Here is a 23520-nt window from a genome sequence, read left to right as displayed (position 1 = left end):
TTTCTTTCATTCAGTAACAGTATTTTGATGGTAAAATTACATACTGACTTATCGATAACGATATAAGTAATTATTTATAGATTTCTACCATATATTTTAAAATGTGAAATATAAATGTTATAATTTTTAATATTCTAATATTTTATTAATTTTAAAATTTATTGATATAATAATTTATTATAAATTATCATTTATTAAATTAGAAATAATTTACTATTTTTAATTTATTAAAATTTATTGTTTCGAAAATACTTTTATATATTATGTATACTATCATAAACTTATCTGTAATATTATAGTTAATTAATAAATTATTATAAATTTATATCTTGTGTAATTAACTTCTTGAATAACAACAACCGATATATTTATATATGTTTATAATGATATCTTATATTGATAAAACAGTTTATCTATTTTTAAGAAGTAGAAAATTTATACATTGATAAGTTAGTTATTTATCAATTCTATCGGTATTAATTAAAAATACAAAATTAATAAATAATTAATACGTGTAATCTATTTTTTTGAATTTCTATTTACATTCATGTTATTTATAAAATATTAGTAATAAATATTATTTATCTAATATTTTTATGTTAATAAAAAAAAAGAAAAAAAAAAGTATGTAATAAAATACTGATCATATTAGTATTAAACATAATATACTCTGTTCAAAAAAATATTTTCGAGTAACTGTTGCTTTATTCTCCCTTAACTTTACATATTATAATAACATAAATGAAAACTTAGAAAAAGAGAGAAAAACAGATCAGATTAGAAACTGCATTAATAAATAAAGCGCATAGATTATTCGGCTTTGAGTGGATGGAAAACAAGTACTGCACGCGAGCAAAAATTCAAATAAAGATTTTATTGAAATATAAGGAATCTGTACCAGACAGAACTAAAATTGCCGTTTAGAATTTGGTACTACCGGGGTTCATATATCGTATATGCCTGCGTAATCGCTCTTTCACTTTCTTTCTTTTTCCGTGAATGTGTATGTGTATTTTTTTTTTTTTTTTTTAATTATTATAAGTAGAGTCTGAATATTCTATAAGTACAGAAACAATGTTAAAGGTACGCGCAGTCTATCTCAAAGTCTCTAAAGCTAAAAAGGATTCTCTAGACCTGCAGTTTGCGATTTTACATTTACAACTTAAAGGGGTTTTTGCTTTTGTTTTCTATTTACAATTACGATAACTGAAAGGTCTAAAGCTACGAGTTCTCTTTCATTCTCACTCATTCTTTTCTTACTCTATTATCATAGAGTTGTAAATGTCCGACTATTTACAATTTTTACAGAATATTTCTCTCTTAATATACAGAATGTGTTGGTTTACACAATTGGATTACACAACAATTTAATAAACGTTTATTTAAATCCTTTACAATAGAAATTGTAAGGGAATCACGCGACTTAATTGTACACAATTAGTCCCATTTTATTTCTTATTTAAAAAGATAAAATTATCAAAAATAAAAATTATCATTCCCTATTTCTGTTGGAAATAGATTATACAATTAGGGAAAGAATAAAATATTGATATTAAATATTTAACATTCGTTGCAGAGATGTATCAAGTTGTTCTAAATAATTAATAAAACTTTTTAAATTATAATAATAATAATAATAATAATAATAATAATATTAAAGAAAACTTGTTCGAACGAGGCTCGTTTTTCGTCAAATGGGACATATCGTGCACATAGTCTCTAATAATACTATACTAAGAATATAAAAACCTAAAAACTTTTCTTTCTTTATATTAGTTACAATAAATAAGCAACGTATATGATTTTTTCCTTTTAAGTTTTACGGTTATATAATTATATCACGGATTTACTGGTTCTGAAATTGGTGCATACGCGCGCCAATTGTACGGTGGAAATTGTTGAAAAAAAGGAGAAAAAAAAAATAAAATAAAGTAAATAGTAAAAAATAAAAAAAGTAAATCATGATATTTGAAAAAGTTTAGCGACATTAATTAATTTGGATAAAAATTGTTAGAATTTGGTTGTTGTACTCAATTCTCTGTTCAGGATGACCGTTTTCGAGGTAGGAACATCTCTATTTGGTGAATACATGTCGACAACCTATCTTAAAAAATAAAATGGCGCTTTCGCAAGGATATGCATAAATACTTCTCGATATATATATATATATATATATATATATATATATGTGTGTATATATATATATATACACATATATATCGTTGGAATTAAATGTCGCACGCGTAAAAACGTATGATGCGCAGTCAGTCCTTAAATTCGAATAAGAGGAAAAAAAAGAAAAAAGAAGAAAACACATTTGACAGTATAAAAAAATGCAACAGCTAACACATTTAAACAATACTTCATCGATTCGTAACAAAAACTCCGATAACCGATATAGAACACGTTATAGAGATTATAATAAAATGATCGTCTATATTATATTGTACGTATATGGTAAACGTACATCGTTTTTCTTCTCTTTTTCAATTTGTTTATCAATATGTATTGAATTGCATGTGTGTATATCTGTGATGCTATAACTTGAAAAAAATCAATGTAATGCGTTTATGTCTCTATAAATTTAAAATCTATAAATAAATAATAAAACGTAATAAACTTGTTTCTTTTTTTGTGACACAATATTATTTGCTAAGAAAAAGAGAAAAAAATCAGAATAATATTCATCGTTAAATATAATATAATATCATAATGCTGAGAAATATGTTATTAAGATAACAGTTCTTTTTTTTCAATCCCATACTCGAAAAATTTTTTTTCATATTTTCTTAAATCGCTTCTACGAAGCTGCTTTGATTATTCTAAAAACGAATTAGAAAAATATTTCTTTCCAGATCTGTACTATTTTATCATAGTAAAATTTGAAATCAACTAATTTACAAGGTATACCATTATTTCTGCAGAGTTCTAATACAAGCGAAAATGCAATCAATGAGAAAATGTATTTATCTTCTAAAATGTTTCGTTCAGATCTTTTTGCATTTTTCTCTGTTTTAAAACAGAGATTTACGGACTATCAAGCGTTTTAAAAAATGTACAAGTATATATCACGACGTGACAGCGACTCATGACGTACCGTTATTCTTTTGCATAAGGTTGTCGCATGATGATAGTCTTACTATCTTTTATTCATTGATAATCACACAATTTTTCACTCAACATACTGGAAATCTGACTATTCAATTTTGTTTGCAATAAAATTCACAGGATATCGTATCCATAATATTGAATTTTAGGTTCTCATATTTTTTGCTTCTGAAAGTTCTTGGAACTTCGTTCAGAATACATAATATACCAGAAACTGCGAATTAATAAATTTTGTCATAATTTACACATAACTTTGATCTTCTTCGTAACCACAAAAAAATCCGTTTTACTTCTTTAGAAAAACGTTCTTATATATGTATAGCTCAATATCGTCACATAATATATGATTACATATATATATATATATAACCATCTTCGGCTCTACACTTCAACGTGTGAAAATAATTTATATTTACAAGCGTGGTTCAATATTAGAAATTCACAATAAAGCGTCCTTATTCAGAACTTGTTAATAGATATCGCTCTTCGGATCTCTCTCCCGGAAGAATCCTTTTTCAGTCTTACACTCCCTGATGGTAACGGTCTTTAAATTCACCGTCACGTCTGTAATGAACACTTGATCGGCAACTGGATTCCTTGCGTGCCAATAATCCGTACCAGGACTCGAGAGAGGAATATACATGTCTGTTTTCGTAATTTCTGTTTGTTTTACGCTCGATGTATTATTATTATTATTGTTGTTATTATTGTTGGTGTGGTTATTATTATTATTATGACTATGATGCCCATTAACAACGGTCGATAACCTGTTGTTATTCGTGTATGAATCCGTAGGACTGGGTGATTTATGACCATTTGTATCTACCGCCACAGCTCCGTTCGACTTTTCTTGTTTTTGATCGGACAAGTGCCTCTTTTTAGTAGGCTGTTCCAGAGGAGTATCTATTTGAGGAGATAAAGGTGCGGGTGGTGCACGCGGCAACGAGGGTGGAGGACCATGAGGCACATCGGCTTCGGCACGCTTTTTCTCTTGCACTGCAGGAGCTGGCGTTGTTGGCATTGCTGGTAGCGGTTCTTCTGGTGTCGACTTCACACTCGATGATGATGGCCTTCTACCGTTAACTTTGTGACTCTGAAATGAAATTTAGAATATCTTAATTATTATAAAGTTAATTTTTTTATTATAATTTTTATTATAAATGAAGTTTCAAAATTTCAATGTTTTCAAAAATAAACATTATTATACAACATGCATTTTAATGATCATTTTAAAATCAAAAATTTTTAAGCGATTATTACAGAGAATAAATTGACAACGATTAACAACAATTTAGGAATGTGAATGAATACTTACGTGGTAAGAGGGAGATGTTGGATTACTCTTTAATGGCAATAGTCGAGGAATCTTATTTGGTGGAGGACTTCCACTTGGACTTGTAGTAATAGTAACACCGATTTTTCCCGATTCTTTGCTAAGAACTTCAGCTTTTCTTTTTGTACCACTCGGTTCTCTCCTTGGCAATAGAGGACTATCTACACTGCTATTGGAACTATCTGAATCGACACTGAAAGCGGATGCCGATAATTCTGGAGCTGTGGGCGATTCGTGCCCGTCGAGGGAACTCGGAAGCGTGTCTTCATCAGGTGCAACGGGATTTAGACGAGGAGCAGAAGTGCTACCAGTAGTCGACTCGTCTTGACTATCTTCTCCGACTCTCTCGTCTCCACCTGGTTCTTCTTCAACAACCATGTTGGCCAAAACATGTTCCTGATATACGAGGAAATGTTTAATTTCATAACGTTTATATATATTATCATATTATTCTTCAAAAATTGTTAAATGTTGTTGAAAATAATAAAACTTATTATTTAATTTTAAAAAATTTAAGAATGTAATATTATTCAATATAAATTTAATACTTAATAATTTTATTTCATTTGATTCAAAATTTAAAAAATTCAATATAAATTAATATAATATTCAATATAAATTTAATTTTTAATAACGTATTTCATTTGATCCAAAATTTAAAAAATAATCACTTATAGTGAAGAAAAATATATAGATATAATAGGTATATACATATTACATGGAAATATTTTAAATTAAAATTAAAATTGAAAATAATACTATTTTTTTTTAGAGAAATATGAATAATTATTTACACTATATCTAGTATCCCTCCGTCTAGGTCTTCTTGTAGTTACATCTCCACCTTTTTGACTTTCTTCGTATAATTCGATTAATCTGACGTCTAAAATATTCTCTTCTGGTTCCCATGTGTTGTATCTGTAAAGAGAAAAATCATATTCTTAATTTATTTGAAGGAACCTCATAATATTTATCGGTTTTATTTTTCACTTACTTTTTGCTCCATCCCTTCCACTTTACGAAATATTCTACTTTACCCTATAAAAAAACAAAAATGATTTATAGTTACAAAAAAATATTTACGCAAGAAACTAATAAATATGAAAATTAAATTTGACAATTATATATAATATTTTTTTTCGTAATATTTAACATATTCTTTTTAAATTTATGAAAATTTATTATTAAATAAATAATAATATAAATATAAACACGTTTCATTAATTTGTCATAAAAATTTGAACATTTTTATTATATTTTTCATCTGTCATCATATTATGCAAATATAAAAAATTTCTATAAAATAAAGATCTAAGAATTCGAAAAAGATATATATTTTTTTATTTCTTTTTTTTTAAATATCATTTAATATTGAAATATTAAAATATCAATCATAACATATATCAATAAATCTTTTAAATCGTCTCTTTATTTCTCAGTAAAAAGTATCCGGCAAAAAGAAGAAAATTCTTAACATTTGATAGCAATGTTCGAAATCTAGATGATTTTTGTAATTTTTAAGAAAATACAAATGGAAATTAATTTATAAAGTTATATTAAATAAATAAAATTATAGATATTTGATATATATAAATGTAACGAGGATTTAAAATAAAAAACAAGTTTATAATTTTATTCTATTTCGTTTACTGATAAAAAAACTCTTGGCGCCAGTCCTCGTTGATTACGATATTGAAATGTGGTTGATCGCAAAGATCCATTTCGCGCGTCTGCGTCAAACAACGGATTTTCGAATCTATCTCGTACGAGCGTACGGTCGATAAAACGGGCGGTGTTGACTTCCACGAGAACTGCTCATACGACTCACCTATTGGCCGTCGGCCAACGAACGAAAGCATGCCGACCGATCGAGGTGCGCAGCCAGTGTGACAGTTGAAAAACAATGACATAACTGTGCAGGTATAGGACACGTCGGTTTATCGCGCATGAGCCGTTCGCAGCTGAGAAGTCTCGCGTGTTTTATGTCGATTTACAACGTTGCCAATCTCAACCAGTATCGTTACTTTACTCCGAAGATTACCGGTATGGTAAAAACGTATAAATTCTTGTATAAGTTGTGACTGTTTTAAAATATATTACTATAAAGATTGATGCGGTAATAAATCAAAATTATTAATCATGTAAAATATGATAATTTAAAAATTTTTGACGGAAAAATAAATATAATATTTTTATAAATGTATTCTTATAGAAAATATAGAACTTATAATCTTAAACACATAAATAAATGAACTAAAATAGATTTTTAAGATTTTGTTTACAATAGAATATAAAAAAAAAAAATAAATATATTTTACGTTAAATGATTATATATCAATAAAACGTTTTGTCGAGTTCAAAGAGAGATATCGAGAGCATCATACACGATAGAAATCGCTACGGGAGGGGCAAAATTGTCGGAATGATAGTGGGAAAGAGAAAGATCATGAAGAGGGGAGGAACCGGCAACGGCGCATAGACAAACAGATTCCATATAGTGGCGCTATCTGCCGGTTCGCAGTTCTCTTACTTACCCGCTTTTCCCTCTTCTTCGTAATCCGTTCCGCAGCGTAAACTCTGTCACCTAGATCCATGATGTTTTAATCCTTGTTCTTTAGATGCGTATGAAAGTTGTTAATATATCCAATAAGAAAGTGATGCGTGTCACTGAGATACACCACTGAGTAATGTAACACCATATGTAAACACAAAAAACGCGCGTCCCATCGGAAAGGGAATTTCAAGCGGCACAGTTTGCGCGCCTGAGTTTCTTCTTCGTGTGTTCACGCACAATAATCTTGTGTACGATATTCGTCGAGCACTCGAGATACTCGACTACGTTTCGTTTTATTTCGAAGTTGTGTTAGATTTGGTGTCTGTGTTGGCCGGCAACACGTTTTCTGCTTCTGCTGGTGTTGCTGCTCCCTTCGTGCAAGATCGGGGTTCGTGACGTCAGCAATTCCCCCTCACCTCGTAAACACCAAACATGGCCGTCGTACGGATATACGCTGATCGAGTGCGTCCCAAACTGATGGTGAAAATTAACGTCGATATAGGCACTAGCAACTTGTGGATCCGCGTACGAAGTGCGGAAAACCGTTTTCAAGCCCCGTGAACGCTCTACAGTCTCTTTATATGCAAATATTTAAAAACTGGAGCGATCGACTCACAGCGTCTAGCACATTCTGCGGATCGAGGCCGACTAGAGCCGAGGTCTGCCGAACTCCCCTCGCAAGCTTAGTGGACTCGCCCGACCCGCTCGAGGTTAGAAGGGGAGGGGGTAACGGTAGAGAAAGAGTATCGAAGGGGAAGGGAGAAACTCTCAACGGTACGTGCGCCGCACATGAGAGAGAGAAAGAGAGAAAGCAAAAGGAGGAGAGTGTGATTGAGTGACCGAGGACGAGAGGGGCAGGGAGAAGAGGGAGAAAAGAGCAAGCGCAATGGAGGTAGAAAAGAGAGACGGCACGACCAGGAGCGCCGTCCTCGGAACAAGAAAGCTGCCTGCCTGCTTGCCTGCCTGCCGCCTGCCTGCTAGCCAGCCACCCCAAGTTCCCTTCTAGGTACGTGTATGCGTATATTTGTGTATGAGAGTAGTCGATGCAACGTTGCCAACTCTATTTCGTCGATAGCACCGCACCAAATGTCACTAGCGTATTATACGATAAAGTTAAAAATCTACTATGTCGTCGTTATATTTATCACTTAATATTACAATTTGAATAAGTCAGTCACTGTGTCTTTATAAAAACACACTTATAGTTTAATTACGATATTTCACAAGTCGAGATACCGCTTTTGCTGTATTCGCGCCCACGATTTGACAACACTGTATCCTCTTGCGACGTACTGTCACACTACATAACACTACCGCACGGCTTCGGCTGTCGCATACGATGCTTTTACAGTAAACAGACGTTTAAATCGGATTATCTAACAAAATCGCAAACTCGTTGTAACGATAACACACCGTATCGAATAAAATCGACGTAGAATATAGCGCGTCGCAATAAACGGGCGGCGCTGTATGTGAAAACGTGTGCAACCTCAACGGATCCCGAAATGAGAGTGTCCTCTCCTGTGTCGACGAACACACAGGGAGAGCGGTTGAGCGAAGGAAAAGGAGAGAGATAGAAAAGGAGTGAGAGAGTTAGATGGGGGAGCCTGCTCTTCTCCGTCCTTCGGCGTAAATAGCAGGATAAAAAAGCCACGATAGTGGCGCTCGATTGGTGGGATTCTCGAAGCGCCACCAATGCTTCTAACCCCGCACAGCACGGCGACCAATCGACGAGTGGCACAGCCCACGTCCATTCCCCTCGACTCGTCCAGAAGGCGGGCTCACGGACAATCGTCGGTCGACGGTTCAGTTCGAGGTCCCCATTGCCGTACCGCGCGCGTCCCTGTATTCCCCTCGACAACAGCCTTTCCGTTTTGCCGCAACTTTCCCCCTCTGTGTATGTTAAAACAGAGACAGCAAATTCTCTCCCTCTCCAGCACTCTTCCCCTTGTGCAGGAAACCCGAATAGCGGAGCACTACCGTGCCACCGGTCATATCTCGTTCTCTGTCTTTCCTTCTTTCTCTTTAACGCCCACGGGTGTGTAAAGCCGTATATATCGCGTATATGCTGTCGCGTAGGGCGGGCACGTGGGTGAGGGGCACAAGGAGAAGTATATATATATATACATTTACATATATATATATATATTGTACGAGCGCACATCGTCACAAGCATTTCCCCTCTCCATAGCCACGTCGGCGGTGGCCGACCACCGTTGGTATTGAAATATCCTGGCCCTGGAGAGCCAAGTAGCCGTGCAGCGATGCCGCTTCTCTTTATAACCACTACACTCTGCACCAAGAGACCGATCTTCCTTTCCTTTCCTCTTCCCCACCCTTTCTCATCGCATGCACCTTTCCCCTTTCTTCGTCTCTTTGTCTACATCTTCCGCCCTCCCTCCATCTCTGCACCCTTCTCCCTTCACTCTGTCTGGTTGAAATGTTCGTAATCCGTCTCTGTGCCCTTGTTCAGGCGGCTTGTTGGCGGGATGGGTGTTGCGTACCCTCTTTTACGACTTCGTTTTTCCCCTTCTCTCTTTTCCCATCTGATTTGAGTTTCGCCTCCCTTTGAAGAGCAATCAATTGTTGTACGAAGTGTTGTACGCAACCCTATGACCGATACACAAAAGCAAAAATACCAACGTGCGTCGCGCGATCGGCTTTCTCAAGTCGCGCGCTATTGCGCAACCATGGAATACACAAAGCCAATATAGATGGCGTACCGCGGGTACGCAGCTTATGGCACGTCCCCTCCTTTTTCTTTTTTCCTTTGCATAAGCAATATTCTTCTTTGTTCTTTGTCATCATTGTTGTTACTTCACATTTTTAAAGTAACTTCGTTAATCTTGAATATCGTTTAAAGAAATTTATTTAAAGTAATTTCAAATTTTTTTAGATTTTAATGTAGTTCAAACGCGAAATTTTTAGATTTGTTACTGTTCATTTGTATGATGATCTATGATAAATTAAAGATGAAAGATGATTTTAATTTAATTTTAGAATTTAGTACTAATTGCGTAATCGTAATATATGTACATACAATAGCGATCTTGACAAATATATTCTATGGATCATCTAATTCGCATAAGTTACATGTATAATTTGAAATCACTATACGATCCTTATGGTTATAAATAAAGGGATATGAACAAAATAAATAATAAGAATGAGAGGATACGTAAAAATACAGTAGTGACCAAGAGATGGCGGCTAGCTAATTAAAGCTGCGCAAGAACGCGATAAGCAAGGGCAAACGCGCACGTAGCCGCAGCGCACGCGACCAAAGATACGGGAGAACGATGAGGCCACTGATTCGTGTTTCTCATTATGCGGGCCGTCCATCGCGGACACGGCAACGTCGAAAGCAGGGCGTGGCGCGTTCTTTGTGGATCTAAATCGAATAGTACGTCGTGTTGGTTAAAAAGTCTTTTATCGAATATCGAAATCATTTCTATGACTTATATGTCTTTCAAGAATACAATCATATTGCCATATATCTTTATTGTACCATGTTTATGTCTAGATCTTGTGTTCGTGAACTATAGTTTGAGGTTAAAAAAAGTCATGTATAGGTTAAGAGATAATATTTATAAGGATGTACGCAAAAAACAATGATATATTCATCATCATATATAAGAAAAAGGAATATGCTTAAATATAATATGCACGATATATATTGTTCAAAATATCGAATTAGAGATTATCGATTATAAATATCACAAAATTAATCGGAAGTTTTAAAAATTATAGAAAAATAAGCATGGTAACGTTGCATGGAATCGTTGGTAATCATAGCACACGTAAGATTGAACAATATTTTACATATTCATGATAATTTCATTATTTTATATTAGTTTAATACCGTATAGGTTATCTGTTAGAAATAATTATTATTACAAATAATAATTTATTATTGAATAAATATGACAATCGATAGATACATTTCATATATCGACTTTTTAATCTACCATCTTCATATCGTTGTCATTATCGATTAATAGCATTCGGTAGTAAGAAATCGATTATCGATTGACTTGCAGGTTCGTGACAAGGCAGCCATCTTAATTTTATCAAAGTAGTTTATTGTGCAATTTTACATTTAGTGATTGTTTAATTTACTTAATTGATAACTAATTAATAAATATCGAAATTGATATAATGAAATTAGACAATTTACATTTTATAGTGTATTGTGTACGAAACTATGGTTCAGTGTGCATTCAAACAGTTTCGACGTGCACGAACATTCGAGAGAGATCCATTAGAATCGAATAGTCGTCTGGTAGAAAAAGTGAGTATTTAATAATTCGGAATCGATTTATAATATTAAGGTAAAACTTTTCCTATATCTTTCTTTATCATTTGTCATATTTGCTTATATAAGATTCATCGCTATTCGACAAAATGTTGTCAAAATAATCGATGTTTTAGGTTAGCATATCTGAAAACTTGTACGAAATCAATTTGAAAATTAAAAACGTAATTATTATGTTATTCGTCATCATTATATTATTGTCATTTTCTTCTAAGACGTTATTAATAGAATTCTAAAGCATTTTTTAATTTTCAAACAATCGTGAAACGAAAATCATTGAAAAATTTCCTATAGTTCATATACAATCGAATTATCACTTCTTTCGAAGACAATATATGCATTTTATAATTTTTATAAGTAAGAGATTACAACAATTGTTTATAACAATTCGATTATGTTCAACAAAAACTCATTATCGATGTAATCGATATTTTTATTTAACGATCGATTATTATCATTATCGATCGTTTTTAATATTCATGAAAATTAGTTCTTATAATTTTACTATTTTTTTCTTTACAGTTGTTTTTAATTTTTTTAATTTTCATGTAGATCATTCAACAATAGAAATTTGATTTATCTTTTATTCTCTATTCTATGAATTTTTAAATCTTATTTTATTCATAAATATTTTTGACCAATATCGTATTCTTTTGTCGTTTCGTTGGATTAATCGAGAATTTATAACGGAAACATGCTAGTTATAATCTTTATAAAATTTGCACATATTTAATATCCATCCGTGTTGATGGAATATAGCGTAGAATATCACAAAAATGTCAGTTATAAAATAAAATAAATCAATTCGCGTATTAAACAAGCAATTCTTATCCGCAATTATCAGAATTTTCAAAAATTTTTTAACAAATCTTTTTATTTTTGAACATTGTTAATTTGCGATTTGATTAGGTAGAATTTTTTTATTTTTTATTATATATAGATGTAGCACGTATAGAAAAAATTGTTTACCTTTTAAAATTTTCCTCTATTTTAAATAAGTCAAGGTAGATAGATAAATTATAATATATTATTATATTTGATTTTATTATTTTATATCACTGGTGTGAATCGTTAATGACACATTAATCCACAGAATCATAAATTTCCTTTTACTAGATTTTCTAATTAAGTTACTTTCACAATTGCTAGTGCAATAATTATCTATCTAGTACTTATTTATCAATTCAGTAAAAAATGCTTATGATAAATTTCTGCATGGTTCTTTTTATCACGGTTCTTATCATTTCTAATTCATCACTGTCTAGACGTAATACCATCATCAATTTTAAACCCTATTTTCTTTATTTTCAGGCAGTTTTTCGTATGGATGACTTGCGCTAGGTACCTTCACCGGTGATTTGTCAAGCATGTATGCACGTAGAGATCCGGTAGACGTGTAAGTACCTATGTAAAGTCGATTATTAATTCAGCAGCGGAAATCCGCGCTGTATAGGCTTGGTGCAATGTGCCGCTCTTTATACAGATGGACGCATTAGGCCTTGTGCATAAGCATGACGAGCTTATAGACATCCCTCAATTAATTTTATTGTTCAAATCACTTTTTACATGAATCCTAAGGAGTCAAAATTCTAATAAAATGACTACGTAGGTATCTATAATAATACAGAGTTTGAATGAAAAATTACATACTTTAGTAAAAGAATATTATTTAATTATTTAAAAAAAAATTCCCTAATAGTAACATCAATAATCAAAAGACTTAAAATTCATAGTTTGAAATTGTAAAAAAAAAAAAAAAAAAAAACATGAGATTAAATAATTTCGTTACTTTATCCTGTACAAAATTTAAATATCGTGCGATTTAAGGTTAATGATATAATATATTGTCAGTGGGAGAAATTTAACGTAATTTAACGAAATTTACGTTTCTTCGTATGATCGTGAAACGAAAATCGAACTAAAAATGTTAAGTTATATTTTCAGATCTCTGTTCTTATGTTAAAATATTCAAATATTCAAATTGATAAAGTAGCGTTTTATCAATTTTTAATCCGGATCTTGTTAATTTGCTCCATCGAATACTAGAACTAAATACAGGATATATAAATAATATAATCTGCAAAAAACATTAATCGAAAACGAATTTTTCATGCATATATTTCGCGCATATATACATGATTTTATTTTTACCAAATTATTTACTTTATTGCACATTTCTCTGTTAATTTTCTCTGTCCTTTTGATCGCCATTACACAACGAAAACAAACGAAATGAACATATCGAGACCAAATTCCTCCGCCACTCGTTTCAATTCTAGTTTGAGTACAATTACTAGATTATCGCGCCGACAGTCTCCTATAATCGTTACATCATTCCTCTTTATCTCCCATATTCTATACATATCTATCGGTATACAACAGATTTAATTCGCGAACGTGCGCTTATGCACGTGTATATTGCAAATCGGTACGATGTTACGGGCAAAGCGAGTGTATGTCGCCCGTTATCGGGCCCGTGTTATCGCGTGAACTCGTCTCACGGCGCTTAAGTGCGCTCCGCTGGCTCACGCGGAACGCCGCGACTCCCACGTATACTGCTTACACATGCACATGCGCGCGCGCGTTTGCGTTCGCGCGAGTACCAGTGAAAAACTTCTCGACGCTCGAGAGCCTCCACTGATTAGGTAACGGCGAACGAGTATCTTTTTGCTTGGTCGTTCGCTTCGAAACGAACGATTTTGTATTTTGGTACGTTCGTATTTTCTATTTTCCATCAAATTTTGCAAAAGGAATGATGCATCGAAGATTTTCCTTTTTCTTTTTGCCTAGGAACGAACGATTTTGAGAACGATTGAGCACGTTCGTTTCGACCGTGTTTTGGGGGAAAATTTGGGGAATTTTGGGGAAAGGAAATAACGCGCGCGTTATTTTTCTCACTAATTTTCTCCTAATTCCTGATACGATGTAATATAGATATAGATATAGTGTTATAAAATTGTAATTCAAGGCTCGTCTCGATGTGTTTGGCGTGATGAATTTTGCGGAAAAGAATTTTCTAAAAGGAAATTTTAATGTCTAGTCTTTGATTGCGATTATACTTTTATGTCCATACAATCTTTGTATTTTAAAATTTGATTATCATTATTTAAAATGGATAGATAGATGTAACATACTTTTATTCGTATTTAGATCGTTAATTTTAAGTTTAAGTTTAACGAACACTTTCATCTTTACTTAAGATTACTTAATTTTCATCGTAGGAAGAATATAAGAATATTATTGGTACAGCAATTTCATATAGGTAGGTACAAATTAAGTTAAATACTTTATTATTACGATTCCCTCAATTGGTCTCAATATTCAGTTCGATTACCGTGTTGTTTTAAATTACCGTGTTGCAAGATTCGCATACGATCTTATGATATAGCGCGCATGAAATATTCTGAATCGAAGTGGCTAAAAGGTTAAATGGAAAGCTATTTTTCGCTGATCGTTAAAGTATCGTTTCATCTAGTAACGCGAGGATGTAATAAAGATACGCTGGCTACTCAGAAATTACGTAATACCGGTTATAATGGCGCATAAAGTGCATATACAACTTCTCTGATCGTTATATGGGCGTCAATGTTAAAGATAAACCAAAATTCGCAGTTTTTAAGAATTTTAATAAGTAAATCATATTTAATCGCGAATCACTCTTAATTATGTTATTTCCTTTACAAACTTTTCTCTTTTCGATCGTTTATTTTTGATTAAAGATACTTCTAAGAAAATTTAAATCCTATAATAATCGGTTTCATTCATTAAACGCTCGAGTATTATTTCAAATTTTTAATCGCATTATGTTCTTTAGATTACCTATAATATCATTAAAACTTTTATTTTATTATTCACAAGTGTAATATAAGTTATATTGTTAAATTAATTAACAATTTCTTTTTTAAGGATGTTTCCTTTCGATTAACTTTTAGTCAACGTTTTGATTCAGCCAAATATTTCTTTTAAACTTTTCCATTGTATTCCATCGTCATTTTCCAATTAAGTTATCCGTTCAAAAACTTTTAAACGTAAATGTTCGCGATTCTCCATTAAAAAATATGAAACTGGAAAAAAATAAGTGAATAATTTAATCCCAAGAATAGCCGAGAATCGAAATTTTCGAAATTCACCATTTTCCACTCGAAATTCACTCTTCGAATGAAAAATCGTGGAAGATCGTTTGTTCCTCGACACGTATCAGATATCTATGTCGAGTTCTACCGTAATCGTAACACACCCGAGTTACTACCTGAAAACGAGTATCGAGAGTCTTCTGTTTGGCAACCGGTGCTCCGACCAAAATTTAACGTCGCGTCGTCAAAAACGGTCGTTGGCTCGAGTGTTGGAGTCGCGCGATAACGCGTGGGAAGACGACGAGGACGTTCCTTTTCATCGCACGAGCGACCGCGCGTGTTGGCCGATGATAAACAGAGACAATGTACGCGATAGATATCGTATCTCGATCAAAGTGTCGGCACTCGTTCGATTTTCAAGCATGCTTCGTCTCACCGATCGAACGAGAAAAAAAAATCAATCTTTTTCTAAGATAAACTCGCACTTTTCGTATAATATAATCGTCTATATAATCGTTTTTCATCGAGTCAAGAAAAATTAGAATGGAATTTTGGTTCATTTTTTTTTCTTTCGCGAAAATTTTCACAAGCAGAAACGTAAATTTATTCGAATTATTTTGTTTAGATTTATCCCTATTCCGATTTGTAAAAACTGAAATGAAACCGCTACTCGTCGATGTCCTCGTACGATTCGAGAGAAAATTTTTCGTGGCGCACGTAAAATATGGAAAATTCGATTATACCTATTCACGAAAGCAATATCGGATCTATGGGATGAAATACTCGAAAATGAGATTAAAACGCTTCGAAAAAAAAAATAATTTCGATTATTCTTCAAAGTAGACGTTTTATAATAAGATTTCTTCCGACGTATATTATTACTTTTACAACGTGATCGAAGAATGATCATTGAATCAACAAATTTACAATTTGTTACATTTGCTTGCGCATTTGGTGCAAAGTTGTTCGGCACGAGAGGAAATTTTCCCGCTTCCGTGAAGCATGAAAAATTCGATTATATACCGGTTCATAGAGGTGATATCGGATTCAGTGATCGTTGCCCGATACGTATATTCATCGGACGTGCCGCTAATTGGCACGATCATTATTCAATTATAAACTAGATTTTCATGGGCGGCGATGAACGCCAACCGATGCTGGTTTCACGTGTTTTCCCTCGATATCGTCCATTAATTCTATCCACGTACGATCGACAGATGATATCGGTAATTAGATAGATGGCGAAACGTTGCCAATGTTTAGTCGAATTATATGACCTATTTTGTAACGAATACGGTGGCCACGGTTGTTCGTTCAATCAAATCATCCCATTCGATTCGATGGAAACCGTGATTTCGCGTGATCTTCGTCAAATTGCATCTGTTAATCCGAGAGATTATTATACCCGGCCATTTTATGCGTGCTATAATTTATACCGATATAGATCGATAGGGAGTAAATTATTGAATTTAACGTATTATTATGGATAACAATCCTCGATTAGTTTCAATGTAACTGTTGTTAGATTCAAAATGGAATTATTTTCATCCTACTTATTGCTTCGATGTTTGAAATTTTTATATCATACTTTTCCGTGTTCATCGTTCCGCGCTTCTTCTTCGTCAAGTTTACACAATTTTTCCGATTCTTACATCCACTCTTTCGGCTACTTTCATTTTCTCACATTTAAAATATAAATTAGGAAAATTTTCCGTTGTATTATTTCGATCCTTTCTCGAGAATTTTCTACGAAAGGATGATAAAAATATACGCAAAAGATACGGTAAAAAGGATGACGAAGGACCATATCTACCTGCGTGTTCTGTTACAAATTTTCCCAGCTCCTTTCACGGAAACAAGATATCCTCGGTTTATTTTTGGCCCACCCTATAGGAGTCAGAGGCGGCCTGCAACTTGTTGCTCGATTTTGAGTCCGGCCTGCTGGGCCCTACCATTTTGTTAGCTTGCCAGCTTGTCCGGGGCCTTCCCTCGACCACTCGTCCCGACACGAATGTGGTAGATCGGCCGAAGCTGCTTTCTCTATTCCCTTATCCTCCACCCCCATTTTCTCCCTTCTTTTTCTCTCTTCAAATGTGCTTTTCCTGGGGAGGGATCGAAAGATTTTTTTTACAAATTTCCCTCGCTTAACTCGAAATTTTAAACTTTTGTCACGATTTATTCCTATAATTTACATACCATATTATATCTGCCATCCAATTAAGAAATTATTACATCTTTGATCGATAAATTCGTTGCTCGTCAAAGTTGTGGAAATTGAGAACAACATCTTTTTCTCTTGACGAGCTCTCTTGATAAATTCTTCGTAAACTTTTTAACACGAATGATACAAACAAAGCGGGATAAACGTATTATTTTCCATCAAGGATGGAAATGGAGGCTAATGGCTCTTTCTTCAAAACGCTTTGAACATTAAACGTTGTACGTCGACCAACGTTAATTTTAATATCTCCGAGAGACTCGGAAATTTTCCATTTGGCTTTCGGCCATCGGAATTTTTCTAACGTGTTTCTACGACATTTAATTTGAACTTAACTGGACAAGTTAAGCGAATACGAATTATTACGAGGTATTGAATTGAATCGAAACGATCTTTATTATTATTTTCTTTTCTTTAACTATTCAAGCAACGTTATCTTTTTTTTTTTTCTTTTTAGATGAAATAAACGATTGGCTAATCATATCGAGATCTTTGATTCGATTGTTAGAAGAATTACGAAAGAACATAAAATGGTTAAATATAAAATTTACGGTAGATTCTTCGGGATTTTTCCCGAAAAAAATTTCTCTTCTCTTTCAGATCTTATTTTCTTATTTTATTCTCTTTCGAGAAATAATAATTTTCTCAATCTATTGTTATTCTCAAATACGCAGGAAAGTCGAGATTGTAACGATAATCGACGAATGTTTCAATCTTATTACAATATTACAATTTCTTCATTTTGCATTTGATGAAGAAAGAAAGACTAGCCATGGAGGAATTCGCATCGTGGAATTTTCGATTGACAAATCTTGGACACTCTCTGTGTCTTCGGTTTTCACATATCCTAGTGGCCGCGAAGCGTGCCCGTCTTTATGGGCCGTTCTATTTTCGATTTCGACTCGTAAACTCGCGTAAATCCGCCACACCCTCCTTTTGTTCCCCAACGGAATCCGCGTTACTCTTCGATTTACGTTCTCCTTAAATATAAACAAGCAACGAGTCTAAGTTTCAACAATTGATCGAAACTTTGTCTCGTTTCATTCTCGATCAAAATCGTGTCTCGTCGAAACGTCTACCAACGTCTTTCCCCCTAACCTTTAATTTTTCATTCCTCCGCTAATTATTCCTTATATCGTGGAGGCGCGATCGCACCGATGATTAAAAAGGCGCAAAGAATAGGTTAGAATCGACAGTCGTCGAGAAAAATTGATATTTCCCGAGGGAACGGGCGTGGAAGAGGGCTTTCCAGAAAATCGTTCTAACTTTTATCATTCTCAACCGATTTCGATGAAATTTGAAATATAAGACGGCGAAACGATAAGGAATCTGTCCGTGAAAGAATCATCCCGATATCTTATTTAGAAGCTGAGATATTAATTAGCGGGTTTCGGTCTGCGCGCGGACGAACGAAATCGCGTACCGCGTCTGCGCAGGTTTCCTGCCTCTCTCGAGCCAAGTGGAACTTTCCACGGCACGAGACTCGACGACCTCGACGTTAGTATCGATATCTCGAGGTGAAATCATCGGTTTCGATCGAGACCACCCGTGAAATTCGATCGGATTACTATTTTTCCGGGATCTCGATTGGCCGAATACGTCCACGATCGTTCTTCTTCGCCGCTCCTTCTTTCCAAACTTTTGCGTTTTCCTTGCACTTTGTCCAATCTTTGATAAGATTTTTTTTTTCCTCAATAGAACGTTACATATATCGATTTTGGCTTGCGCGAGTGTTTCATCCTCGATCTCGTTCTCCTCGACACCTCGACTTTTCTTCTGCTGCAACGAGAATTAGAAAATCTTTGATGCGTATAAATATTTTCCTAGGTTAGAAGTTCGATTTGTTGATTTGTCTACGCAATTTTCGTTTTTTAATCGGTTCATTGACCGACTCCAAAAATATTTTGCACCCAAAAGAGGAAGAATAAGGTAAAACGAGTTTCTCGTTCTCGGTTTAATGAGTTGACTCTTTTTTTTTTTTTTTTTTTTTTTTTTACGGTTAACACTTTAAACACACGATGCTAACTCGTTCTCGTTTCAACGCGAAACGAAATTGAATCGGAAGAAATCACGATTGAACGATCTTTTTTTTTTTCCTTCTCCAAACCGAAAAGATACCTCGCGAAAATCTCTCGGCGATTGGATCGAAACAACGCATAAGGATTAATCAATCGGTTTAATCCGGAATATTGAAACACATGTACGAAAGAAGTTGGGTCTGATGAATCGAGTATTCGCGAAGAATGATGAGGATCTTCGGCGTACGCTCATCTTTGGCGTTTCACGGAGAGATGCTTCCACTGGAAGATATATCAAGCCCCTCGTTGCCCCTCTCTCTTTCTTCCGTTTCGCGGATGCGTTTACGAGACCGCCGATCATTCCCTCGTGCTCGTTTCTTTGCCCCGGTGCACGGTAGAACCTGTTTCGAACGAATTACCGCCACCACGAATTCGCGCTTCCAGAAAATCCCTTTCGTATTCCCTCGCCTTTTCTCCACGCGCGTAAAAATCCCTTCATATTCGCTCAACAAATATCTAATTACGTTACGTTAAACAAATATTCTCCGCAAGGATAGATCGATACTCTCTGTCCGTTCGTATTTACTTTTCTTCGTCTCTCCTTCCCTCGAATTATCTCTTCGAAAAAAAGGAAGCGATCGTTCTCATTCGGGGAGTTTGTGCACGGAGAGAGAAAGATCAAAGCTCGTTAACAAATATTACGTTAAGGAAAAAAAAAAAAAAAAAAAAAAAAAAAAAGAAAAAAAGAAACAAGAAGATAACAAATTGGGAAATTCGGTGAAGAGAGGACAGATCCGCATCCTCTGTTCACCTGTTACTTCGTTTTACTTCTCTGCTTGCCGGGGTGTAAACCACCCACCCGTTGGAAGGAAAAGGCAACCGCTGGCAAGGTACGAAAATCAGAGAGAAGTCGTGGCGTGGAAGAAGGAGAAAAAGGGCACCGTCGTAGTACCGGTGCACTTGCAGGGAGAGGCTCGAAGGGAGAGAAGGAGAAAGGAGAGACGGAGAGAGAGAGGAGAGAGGGTAGGGGGGAAAGAGACGGAGAACCCTACACCCACCCCGGGACGATAATTCCCGTCGTCATGGAAACACCTCCGAGGCGTCCCTATGTCAGTCCACCCCCGCACCCCACAAACACCACCCGCCCTCTACCCCCCCTCGCCCCTCGCCTCTTCTACCACCCTCCAGCCCCCCTCCTCGAGCCCCCCTTTCGCGAGTCCACCAGGAACTCGTATCGATCCGCAGACGAGTTCGAGGTCCTACGTATTCTACGGGGAGTGTTACTGACAACGGGATCGTTTCTCTCTCTCTCTCTCTCTCTCTCTCTCTCTCTCTCTCTCTCTCTCTCTCTCTCTGTTTATCTTTCTCTTTTTCCCTAGATTTTCACTTCGCTCCTTCTCCCCCCTTCTTCCGTTTCGACTCCTCCGCGTGGCTTCTCTCCCTTTTCTCCGTCCTCGTCACTTATTTCGAAAGCGAGGCCTTCGTACTCCCTTTCCGACGCCCCCCTCCGCGAGTTATCAGGAATCGCGCGTTATTGGATCTCGCCGCGTCTCCTCGCCCGGTGCTTCCTCTACGATTCTTTGCTCTCCAGTTCTCGCGTTCCATCTTCGCCAAAGACGAATGTTGTTCGAGACACGTCTGCGAACTGAATTCCTTTCGTTCGATCGGGGCAGGCGGCGGGATGTTTCTTCGCCTCGTTGTCTTCGATCCGTTAATCGAAAATCGGTTGTTCTCTAATTCTAAATTCTGCGTGTTTATGGATGCTAGGATAGGATAATCGACAAGAAATATGGCTCGATCTTATATGGTGCATGGATTGTATATTATGTGTGCAGTATATTAGAGATAAAAGCGATACCTGTAAAAAGGGTCCTTTTTAAAAAAGGGTCACGCGTAAATTACTCGTTTACAAGCACATTGTAGCTCCTCGCCCATTTTGCAACCCTGCTATGTCGTTTATACCTGCTATATTATTTTTGGCAAACTACCAATGAGACATGGACAGTAGGGATTTCTTCGCTTCTTATTGGCTCGGCTCCCTTAGATTTGGGGACACGGTTGGTCTAACTGACCGCGCGACTGGCCTAACTCACAGTCAGTCCTTCGAACGAAATACGATTACCAACCATAAATTTACTCATCCTTCACGCTTTTATGAATTACGTACATATTTCACCGATCGCGAACAATGAATGCTTAATGTCAATTTAAATAGCTACGAAAAAAAAGAAAAAAAAAAATGTGGGTTAAACCCAGCTCCCTAAAAAATCTCATTACACTTATGGGACGGTCGCAAACGCAAACCACCAGGCTGGCCTAGACAGTCACCGTTTCCCTTCGATTTTTATCCCCCGCCTGGTTCCAACCCCTTCCTTTCCACAGGCTGAACGTCGCTGGTGGGACGACTCTTCGACTTGCTTTTCGAAGTATCGTCGAACTTTCGGATCCGTGTATCGATGCCTGACCGCGTGAAGAGAATCAGGCTGCGTGCTCACCGGCTGCGATTTCGAGGCTTAGCTCCGGATCGCTCGCCGCGTAACAAGATCTAACCCCTACCTCCGCGACACCCTCCTCCCCGCTCGAGTTCCCCCCTAGTTCGTGCCCCCTTCTGATTACTCTCTTTCCGCTCCTCTTTCTATCTTTACCCGCGTAGCGGGATCCTGGCACGCTCGTTTCCTCGCCCGGATACGGAGCCATTCTTCGCTCGCCACCGGTTCTAACCGTGAATGGTTGCACCGATTCCGGCAGCGATGGATCCAACGTATCGCTCCTCTCGATCGATGCGCGTCGTGTTGCAAACGCGAGTGAAGTAATCGTTATTTTGCAGGCCGATATGACACGATTCTCTGACTAGTATTTTCGATTATGTTGAGAAATTTATCGAAACATACGTATAAAACAAATTCTCTATATTGATTTTGAAAGGATAATTTCAAAAGAGAATCTTTCGCGGAAGGATCGGTCCCGTTTCCCGGCCGCGTCGAACCGGCATCGTCCGGTTTCCCAGCTGGCGTACCGAGAGACCCGCTAGAAAGTTTTAGGAAACGCATGTAACGCGTCGGTGCGTCGCGTCGACGCGCGCGTCTGCTCTTTTGAAAAACGAGCGGGGAAAAAAAGGAAAAAGGGAACCGCTCCCAACTCTTTCTCCTCTCCTCTTCCTCGCTCTTTCTCTCTCACTTTCTTCGTTTCACTCTCCTCTCTCGAGCGCCATCCGCGGATACGTGGGCTCGCTAACAACGCACACGTGCACGTGCACACGCGGACGCGCCGCTGTGCGCGAGCGTATTATCCGTCTACGGCGAGAGAGCGCGAGACCTTCGTCTCTTTTGCCAGCCCTCTCGCCACTCTCGCGTTACCTTCTCTCCTCCGTTTCACTTCGAGCCTCTCCTCTCTCTCTCTCTCTCTCTCTCTTCTTTTCCTTTCCCTCTCCTTCGTACGTCTGTCTATCTGTCTCTCGTCTCTTTCTCCCTGAATCTATCCGAGTATCTATCTTTGTTCCACCGCGCTTCTTCAGCTCGTTTCGCCTCTATCCGTCTTTCTTTAATCGTTGGTTTCTCGCATTCTCGCCATCCTTCTCCCCCTCGACTCGTTCGGTTGGTAACGTCTCTCTTCCCTGTCGACCGAGAGTAGACCGTCCGTCTCGCTCCGATACGGCCACTGTCTCGTCCCCTCTGTCTCTCTCGCGCAACCGCTCCGAACGCGATAAAGTATATGTTTGTCCTCGTCGTGCGCGCACACGGTTTCATAACACGTCTCTCTCGCTTTCACCGCGTGATCGGTGCTCCGCCGCGGGATCTACGGCGCCGACGTGCAACAACGTGCCTATTACATACGTATGCTCGTAACGACGGATTGAATTTTGCGTGTAGTAGAGTGAGAGAAATTTTGAAAACGAACGCTA

At 36.3% G+C, this 23520-nt stretch overlaps 1 protein-coding gene and 1 long non-coding RNA gene across 2 annotated transcripts in view; one reads left to right on the top strand and one right to left on the bottom strand.

The window, feature by feature from the left end:
* Positions 1–685: 685 nt before the first annotated feature.
* Positions 686–7113, bottom strand: LOC100870486 (polycomb group protein Pc). The gene is made up of 5 exons (XM_003698831.4): positions 6976–7113; positions 5436–5479; positions 5236–5359; positions 4424–4837; positions 686–4201 (listed from the first exon to the last, which is right to left on the bottom strand). Exons 1-5 carry the CDS (start codon positions 7033–7035, stop codon positions 3578–3580), a joined length of 1266 nt encoding a protein of 421 aa, XP_003698879.1. The 5' UTR covers positions 7036–7113; the 3' UTR covers positions 686–3577.
* Positions 7039–23520, top strand: part of LOC105736897 (uncharacterized) — an 84061-nt gene continuing 67579 nt past the window's right edge. Inside the window, exons 1-2 of the long non-coding RNA XR_015292448.1 lie at positions 7039–8001; positions 12622–12706. This is a non-coding gene — a long non-coding RNA (uncharacterized LOC105736897). The remainder of the gene's footprint in view (positions 8002–12621; positions 12707–23520) is intronic.

The sequence above is a fragment of the Apis florea genome, unplaced genomic scaffold (genome assembly GCF_048593485.1).
Source record: "Apis florea isolate Af1SG1 unplaced genomic scaffold, ASM4859348v1 contig_3158_pilon, whole genome shotgun sequence".
NCBI lineage: Eukaryota > Metazoa > Arthropoda > Insecta > Hymenoptera > Apidae > Apis > Apis florea.
The sequence above is the reverse complement of the archived record's forward strand: the minus strand, read 5'-3'. Positions and strand labels throughout refer to the sequence as shown.